The following is a 9,952-nucleotide window of genomic DNA, read 5'->3' on the forward strand; positions in this document are numbered from 1 at the left end:
TAATTTACTATAACATGCTCTCGTGCCTGCTCAGAATTGAGAGTAAATTATTCAACATTTACTCTAGGAACATGGATATATGTATTTACTTTCCCATTCAGTACCTCGTTTCACAAAATAAAGGTCAGCAACCGGCCATATCACCATTGAGTTAAACAATTATACCCAACTAGATGGCTAAACAAATCACAAAAAATCCAAACTTTACCTGCACCTCCTCCAGTATTTGTTGCGAAAGAAATAGGTTCGTGCTAGTGACGAACCCGAAGCCGAATTTCTTGTGGTACTTTGTTGCAAATTGAAGCAATCCCTGCAGGTTGAAATAAAACATCTGGATTGACTATGGCAGGTTAAAATATAGCCAAACAGCTTTTTTACGAGCAGACATATGACAACGTACTGTCCTAATATCTCCATGCGCAATGGTAGTAGCATCACCTATGTGCCTGTGTGCTGAGAATGTATCCATCCATGACTGAATTGGCAACGTGTTAAACCACAGGTCTCTTACGAATGATGTTGTGTGCTCCATCGAAGAGAACAGGGAGGCCTCAACCATCACCTTGCAAAACAAGATGCTAGAGGCACAAAGAAAGAGGTCCCTCTCTTCCAATTTCCCTGGTAACTCCGATCATGTCAATCAATATATAACATCAAAAACAATCTACTAACAAGTTACTAAATTAAATAACTTGAGGATAAAATATGTTAATAAAATCACATTCTCCAGGTGGATTAATTGTAAATAATGAGCAATATGCATCAAGTGTTTCCATGTTCTAAAACTCTAATATATGCTAGTTGCTAATTAATAATTATCCAAGTTTATAACCCTTAATAGTCCTATACATAGGCAGCCTCTTCGCAATTATCGACGGCATCAGTGGTTGGTTCCTCTAAATCGTCGTCCTGTCTCAATGACAAACCTTTGACGTCAAACTCAGCTAACCCAGTTGGAATTGGTTGGGGAGAAAGTTCAAACTGACACTGTCCTATGTCTTCACCCATTTCAAACATGTCCCTTGGATTCACATGGACTACCACACTCCATTCTTTATCAGCGTCATCCTCCACATAGTATACAAGGCGAGCCTTGGATGCAAGAATGTACGGTTCGTCATCTTCTCGATCATCGGTATATGAATTGGATGATAGAAGTTAACCACTGTGTGTCCCAAAGAGTCTTGTTTTATGCCTCTGCCAGAGGTGATATTTGCCCAGATACATCTAAACAAGATGATCGTGAATTGACCGCTGTAATTTAAGTCAATAATGTCCACTAATTTTCCGTAATACGAGATGCTACCAACAGCAACATTACTGTCGCGCTTGCTTGCATAACTCCTAGTGTCAAAAGTGACATATACCCCACTATTTTGGGTTTTCAACCCTTCTTCTCTCGAGAGGGTTCTGAACTTAAATTCATTTACGTTGTAAGATGTATAGCAGCTAACTTGAACATTGGGGCCACATGCAAGCCACTGCAATTCGTTCGGGTGCATGATGCTTCCCAATGGAACCTGGCAGTGAACAAATTACATGTTTCATTATATTAGGATACGAACAATATGACACCATTTGAATATGTAAATGAATTTATGATAGCAGGATTCACCAGACATTTGAACTAATCGGGAAATTTTCTATGCACAACACTGTCTATGTGAGACTTAGACCTTGTCCTACTTCGTAACTTTCTCTTTGTAATAACCATAAACTCACTAGAAACATCACAACAATTTCATGTTAGGTTCTCCAACTATAGTAGATCATACGAAGTCGATACTTTCAAATGCACTTACTCTATAAATTTTTCCACGGCCAGGCAATTGACCAATACGTGACGGTGAGATTGGAATTTTTCAGTTGGTGTAAGGGTGTAAAAAGAAGCATCCCCGACAGCCTTTCCAACCTCAGGGAACATGGTTGCACTCTTATCAGACATAGGTTCACGTGGTCGATCATCAACACGCATTGGCCGATTAATCCTACTCTCGACATTATCTAGGTATCTTGAAAACAGAATACGAGAATCTCCTCAGATAAGTATCCCTCTGCAATTGAGCCCTCTGGTTGTGATCTGTTACGCACGTATTGCTTGAGACGGCATAGGTACCTTTGGGAATATAACACGTGTCATAAGCACTGACTAAACGCAAAATAAAAATTTTGTTTGATAATTACCATTCGATTGGGTACATCCACCGATAATACACTAGGCCACCGAGACGCACCTCCTCGACCAGATGTACTGTCAAGTGAACCATGACTGTGAAGAAAGAAGGAGGAAAAATCATCTCCATGCAACATAGAGTATGAACCATGTGATCCTGAAGGAGAGAAAGTTGTTTATGGTCTATGGATTTGCTGCATAATCGGCGAAAAAATGATGACAAATCCGCCAGGACAGAAGACACCGGGGCAGGAAATGCATTCCTTAACGCGATTGGAAGTAGATATTCCATTAGAATGTGACAGTCGTGGCTTTTCAGGCCTAACAATGTGCGCTGTCGTAAGTCCACACAGCGGAAAATGTTGCTAGAATATCCATCTGGAAAGACTACGTTCTTGATAGTCCTTAGAAAGAGCTCCTTCTGTGGATTGGTTATAGTAAAGATGGCGGATGGGTACTTTCCATCTTCCCGTGGTTACAAATCATGCTTGATTCCCATCGACTGGAGGTCTCTTCGAGCTTTAATGTGGTCTTTAGACTTACTTTCTTGTTCATTATAGTGAAAACTATGTTGTCGCACACATTCTTCTCTATGTGCATGACATCAAGGTTGTGACGCAATCCATTGTTCTCCCAAAATATGGCAGCCCAAAGAATATAATCCTCTTCTTCCAAGGAGTCTCGTCTTGCACGGCAGTTTGCTGTCCGCGTGTCCTTTTTCCTGTAACCGATTGCACCTTGCCAAGTTGGACATGCACACCCTCTAACTGCCGGACAATGTACCTACCAGAGACTTTGATAGGTGGATCTCTATCCTCTATCTTTCCATCAAAGGAGTACCGGTCTTTTCTATATTTGTGGTCATGATTCAGAAAGCGACAATGACCCATGAAATACCATTTCTGGCTGTGTGTGAGCCGGTTACTTTCAGCATCCAAATTGCACGCAGGACAGGCTCTCCCACTATATGTGTTCCACCCAGATAAGTTGCCCAAGCCTGGAAAATCACTGATTGTCCACATCAACACAGCATACATCTTGAAGGTTTTTTTCTTGACTGCATCATAAGTTTCAAAACAAACCCATAAATGCTTCAACTCAGTGATCAACGGCTCTAGGTACACATCTATGTCATTTCTAGGCATTTTAGGACCAGCAATAATCATAGAGAGGATAAATGAAGTGGGTTTCTGGAAAATCCAGGGGGGCATGTTATACGGGATAAGAACTACGGGCCAAATTGAGTACTTCGAGCTCATGTTCCCAAAAGGGTTAAAGCCATCGCTAGCTAATGCTAGGCGAACACTGCGCGGATCACCAGAGAAGTCGGGATATCGTATGTCAAATGACTTCCATGCCTCGGCGTCCCTTGAATGCCTATACATACCATCAGAGCTAGGACCTCTCTTATGCCACAGCATGTCAACGGCTGTCTTACTAGACATATATAACCTCTGCAACCGTGGAATAAGGGGGAAGTAACAAAGAATCTTCGCCGCTTGTGGTTTGCCGTTCTTCTTAACAACCATCTTGATCCTCACCCTAGAGTTCTTCTTAGTCTTATGCTTCCATCTCGATGTCCCACAATGCTTGCACTTGGTCAGCTCTTGGTCGTCGCCCTGGTATAGCATGCAGTCATTTGGACATGCATCTATCTTCTTGTACGCAAGACCGAGTTTTCTTATGACTTTCTTGGCATCGTGCACAGTGGATGGAATTTGGGCTTGCTCAAAGGCGTTTGCGAGCAACTCCAATATCATTCCGAAGGCCTTATCACTCACTACGCACATGGACTTTATGTGATAGAGCCTCACCAAGAAAGACAACTTAGAGAACTTTGAACATCCTGGGTATAACTCCTGCTCCCCATCTTCGAGTAGGTCATGAAAGTTGCGGGTCTCTCGACTAAGTTCATTGTATAAGTAAGGCAACTCATCCACAACGCCGCCATCATGTTCATTCTCTGAGTCTTCTTCGTGGCCGGGAAGTCCTGAGAAGTTGAATGCCTCGTGGACCATATCAAGCATCGGGGCGTTGAAATTTTGTTTAGATTGATTTTCTTGTCCGTCACAAGAGCTCTCGACCCTGCGTCTCTCACTGTGATAGATCCAAAATGTGTAACTAGACGGGAAAGGGTTTATCACCAAATGATTAAATGCATCCTCTCTATTTTGTAAGAGGTGGAATCCACACTTCGGACATGGACAACGTATCATCCCATCGGATGATGCATTGGCAAATGCAAAATCTAAGAATCTGGTCAAACTATTCCTATATTCTGCACCAACTTGCGACTTTGAAATCCAACTCTTATCAATATCTAGTTTAATGAAAAAATAGAATGACGACACATAACAAAACAAAGTCAAACCACGAGAAAAAAGTAAATAATTAACACTTGATATAGAACGGGAGAATAACTCTTAAACCGAATAATAAAACACACATTTACTAGCATCCAGGATAATACACAGCTAACAGAAAAATGTGAGAAATTTGCTTACTCATTGAATAATTTTGTACTTTCAAAAAAAATTATTGGAAAAAAGAAACTCTGGGTCCAATGCCAAATATCTGAAATGGAAAATAAAATTCCTTCCTTAAAAAAGAAAAAGAAAAAGAGGTATATTATATTAATCTGAGAAATAATAAAATGATAAATTAATATAGTATTACAATATAATGTATGGGTTGGCGAACTAACCAATATAGAAATGGAAATGGGTAAATCAAAATGGTAAAAGCGATAACATGGAGGATAGTTTTATGCTTGAAAACACCCAAACTGAAAGTATCAAAATCTATAGTAGAAATATGACCAATATAAAGGAGAAGATGAACAACACATCCCATATTTATCCACAGTCATATGCATATAGGTGGGTTATTCTTACTCTTCTACTTTCACATCAATAATTTGACGATACGTGGCTTAATAAGTAATTATCCGCTGGTTCCTAACCCAAATGTCTCCGTGTTTCACAATTGAGAAAACATAGCCGTGTCAAAGCACGTAAATAACTTGATAACTAATTGGAACATGATGATTGAGTTTAGGGGGTGTTCAAGTTCAATTGACCTTTTTATGTTTAATATTTAATTCTTAAAGAATCAGTTTGAAGTTCTTATATATTAAAATTGCGGAACTGAAATTATATGAAATCTAACTAACCTATTAATTATATCAAATAAGAACACAAAATATATAATAAAATAAATGAAGACTTCATTTGAGTATGGAATACATAGGATTGACTCATTATTTTGTACATCTTGTGATGTTGTAATTATCTTCAACTAAGTTCTAAGCTATTAACTATATATTATTCAAGAATTTCATAACCAATAATTTCTTTCTTTCTTTCATTCTTTCAAGCATTTGCTGGTATAGTTCTTAAAAAATTCACATTAAAAGTAGCTAGCAAAGCAGAACTATAAGCCATCTTTGTTAACAGGACAAGATTAATTATTTGGATTCAATGTACCTCCAGAACCAGATATTGAAGTATTTTAAATTCATCACTATTTTAAAGTTTGATAGACTTATAATGTATATGCATTTCTTATATAGTTTTAGATGCAGCCTAATGATGAAATATAATGTATAAAAAGTTCTGAAATGTTTTAACTTTTAACCCACCTGAATAGAACAAGTGTAAGCTGAAGGAAGCTTTGATTCTGGAGTAGGAGCTGTGAAGTTATGGGATAATATAGCTACAAGGACTGTGATAAGTCTAAGTCAATGTTATCAAGCTGAAACAAGCAGAAACATGAAAATATTAATGTGTATGTGAACAGTGATATGATACATGTCACAGTCAATGCGCTAATAATTTATGTATAATTTTCAACCCCTTTGAATTGTAAGTACCTATGCTAAAGTCATATGGTCATCAAGCAATTCCATAATAACTATAGTATCTATGAGAAGAATAATGAATTTATAGATTAAGAGGGAAGAAGATTGTGTAAGGAGCACATTTTGTAGCATAAGAAAAGGGACTAGAGAAAAATTAAATAATGCATAGGAGGACAATCAATAATATTTAAAAAATGAACTTTAGGGAGAAAAAGAACTTAATTAAGTTTAAAAGTTCCATCAGAATAATATATTATATGGAAAATAATTATTTTTTAGTAAGGAATATGATGCCTTGGTGTAACTGATCAAGACAAAGACTAAAATAATCTTGAAAAAGAATCAAGAGAAAAAGATAAGCTGACAATTCAGTTATATTAAGAGAAGCCAAGTTGTGAGCTTTTTTACCCAATGAACAAGTGTAATAATCTTAATCTTTGCCTCTTATTTCCAATGGCATAGAAAAACATTGATATACAAAAGTTCTCTGAATATATATCACTTTCTATCGAACTTTGAAATAGTGATGAATTTAAATCCTAGTATAGAACATCTCAATCTCGGAAAAGATTAACAAGACAAGATTAATTATTTGGATTAATTATTTGGAACATGATAATTGAGTTTAATTAGATTCTAATTATTGAAGTATAAATCAACAAGAAAAAGAAGCAAGAAGCTCTAGTTCAACTTCAGGGTCAATTGACCTTTTCAATGTTAATATTTCAGAAACAAAAAAATGGCAGAAGTTCCTTCTGCGCTGTACATTGATTCTGCATCAACATTAAATCAAGTTCATAGAACAACATCAAAGGATAAAAGCCCCAAAGTCATTGAAAGAATATCACCTAGAAGCTCTGCTCCTGAGGTATCAATTTCTTTCAAATTAATAACAATATTTCCTTAGCAATATGTTATGTCTCGGAACTTGGAACCTTTGCAACACAAAATCATACACAATTTTGCTTATGCAGTTTTATTATATTGTTAGACTAAGTTTTATTTGTGGTAGAAACTCATGTATAGTTGTGTCCATGTGAAGTTGACTGTTTAGACCGTTAGATAATTTGATATATTTAAAGACAACTGCACGCGAGTTTTCTTCATTTTTATTTGTGATGTTAGATATATATTAAATTGCCTTTTTAAGGAGAGTGGATAGAATAAGCTACCCTATCTACTGTTATAATAACCGGTTATTGATTCCATTTATGTGTAAACTCTAAAGGTTGATGGCATTATTGTATATGCAACAATTGTGATTGAAATTTGTTTACATGTGTCAGAGACTCAATTGATTCTTTTGGTATTTTTTCATTGTATTCTATAATGTACAATTTTTCGTTATGATTTTGCTTTTGGTATTAGAGGAAAAGGCCAAGCAGAATACTTGAATTGGAATCTCAGGTTTCTCATCTGAGAGAGGATTTGAAGAAAGTGAGGGAGCAGCTAAGTTTATCTGAATCATGCAAGAAACAAGCTCAACAAGAAGCAAGGGGGAAGGCTGCCGACGATGACACCGAGACAATGGTTGGGGCGACCACGGATGACGTCACGACGGTGGTGGAAGGAGACCGGTTATTGGTGCCAAAAGATGGAAGGTTATTGGTGCCGGAGTGTATTGGTTGGGGTACTTTAATGAAACAAGCCCCTCCCCTAACCCTGTTATTAGATGCGGTTGGGACAAAAAGAGCAACCAATTTGGATCTATTGGAGGCAGATCATCAAAACGCATCAAGAACTGCAGCAGCTCACTCGAATAGCAGCGATCTGGAAAAGGGCTGGTATTTTACCGCAGGTAAGAGCTGTGTCCCTTGTAGTGGTGCTTCCGTACACGAGGATGTGGATTTAAGGAGCTGCGTACGCAAGCGAGTGGCACGCGACACGAGCATTTATCACTGTCTAGAGGGCTCGCATACACAAACAATAGCCGCGTACGCGAGACTGTGCACGTGTATGCGGGATCCCGTTTTTAGCAAAATTGTATTTTGTGATTTTAACATGCTTTTGAACTTCTGAACCTTTATTTTACTCTCTATGACGACCTTAGATTTGAGTTGCAATGATAGTTAAGAGGGTTTGACATAGGAAGGTGAGGTAACTTGGAAATGTAGAAAGTTTTGAAGTGATAAATCGTAGTTGAGGAAGTGCAGAATTGATGATGATGTATGATTAATGACAGGATTGAGAATGATGAGGTTTGAAATTGTGATATGATTAATTGATAGGTGAATGTTGAGATTGTGGCTGATTGAGTATTGCCGGAATAGCCGAGATGGCAAGGTCTAGGTGTGATCCCGCCTGCGAGTTAACTGAAAACTTTATCGGGTGGCAAGTTGAGGATAGAGGATTTCCTCGCTTGTCGTGATGTGAATGTGTGGCAAGTTGAGAATGGAGGATTCCCTCTCTTGTCGTGACGTGGATGTGGGGAAAGTAGAAAGGTACTCTCCTTCGTTTTGTTTCTCCCACATTCTTCTCTGGTTGCAAAGTGGAAAAGCATACTCCTTCGATGTGGAAAGACACTTCCCTTCATAATTCCTCCAGGAGAAGATGGAAAGGCACACTTCTTCGATGTGGAAAGACACTCTCCTTCGTTTGTGTTCCTCCTTGAGATGCACAACCTAGAGACTATACCCGGGTTAGCTATCGAATGTGTCAGGTTCTGGCGATTTAACCGACACGTGAGCTCACGACCAATAGAATAGACATACATCATATGCATAAGTTTGTTTTGTTTACTTGTGTATTAAATGTAATTATTATGCTTACTTACTAAACTTGTTACCTGTTTTTATTGTATATGGAGAATATTAAAGTATAACTACTATCAATCCAACAATAAATTTAGAAAAATTGAGAATGGTGAATATTATCTGACAAAAAAATTGGCGAAAATAAACAAATAAGTACTAGCAGTTTGAAGAAGTTTTAACTTTAGGAGAAATTAATTATTTTTGTTACCTATTGAACATACAACTATCTTTATATATGATCTCTCTTATTTGTTTCATTTTTCCTTTTTTTTTGAAATTTTAACTAATAGAAAATTTAGGTGAGATGTAGTGTTCATATATAACGCTCTCAGTTTTCACTACAACAAACCCGGCAGATGGCGGCGGTTGGAACCACGGATGGCGGCGGTTTTTTGACCGCCGCTAGACATTTTGCAACGGTTGGCTGACCGCTGCTAGTAAGGGCGCCGGTAAACCTTTAGCGGCGGTTTCAAACAACCGCCGGAATAACCGCTGCCAATCTGTTTTTAGCGTCGAAAACATTTTGCGGCGGTTAGAAACCGCTGCCATCTTTCAGAACTGATTTTACGCAGATGTCGCGGCGGTTAGATAACCGCCGCTATTTAATTTTGATAAAATTTCAGGCTATTGCGTCGGCCTATAGTAACCGCCGCTAAAATTTCAATTTTGTTTTGATTTAAATTGATTATTTGAATTTTGTTTTCATATCACCATCAATATTTAAAAAATCTTTTAATTTTTTGATGTTACGTATAAATTTAACTGATTATGTTTGCAATTACAGTAAAAAAAAGTAATTGACTTAAAACACAATGAAGTAGAATTCTATTATGCTCAAAAAATAATTGACTTAGATCACAAACGAAAATAGTTAATAACAAATACTTCTCAAAGTATACTATTCACAAAGGAAAAGAAATTGCAACTAAGATCCCTATTCTGCTCCACTCCCCAATGACTTAAGCTGTGCATCAATTTCAGGTGGCAAAGTATGTCCTTGCTGTTGGATGATGTATTTCACCAGGTTCTCCATGATCTGTATCTTTGCCTTGTCTTCTGCTTTCTCTGCCTTCAATTCTGTAATCTCCGCCTTTTGTTCTGCTGCCACTTCCTTCAATTCTGTAAGTTCTCTCTGATACTCCTCAATTTGCACTCTAGGGGTCGATT

At 37.7% G+C, this 9,952-nt stretch overlaps 1 protein-coding gene across 1 annotated transcript; it reads right to left on the minus strand.

The window, feature by feature from the left end:
* Nucleotides 1–2,763: 2,763 nt before the first annotated feature.
* LOC112701505 (uncharacterized) lies at nucleotides 2,764–4,200 on the minus strand. The gene has a single exon (XM_025752255.1). The coding sequence runs from the start codon at nucleotides 4,198–4,200 to the stop codon at nucleotides 2,764–2,766; it is 1,437 nt and encodes a 478-aa protein (XP_025608040.1).
* Nucleotides 4,201–9,952: the final 5,752 nt, after the last annotated feature.

This window comes from Arachis hypogaea, chromosome 7 (assembly GCF_003086295.3).
Source record: "Arachis hypogaea cultivar Tifrunner chromosome 7, arahy.Tifrunner.gnm2.J5K5, whole genome shotgun sequence".
Taxonomy (NCBI): Eukaryota; Viridiplantae; Streptophyta; class Magnoliopsida; order Fabales; family Fabaceae; genus Arachis; species Arachis hypogaea.

Bases quoted from the DNA above. Each gene is read 5' to 3' on its own strand.
- LOC112701505 (XM_025752255.1), bottom strand. From the start codon at position 4,200: ATGCTTGATATGGTCCACGAGGCATTCAACTTCTCAGGACTTCCCGGC.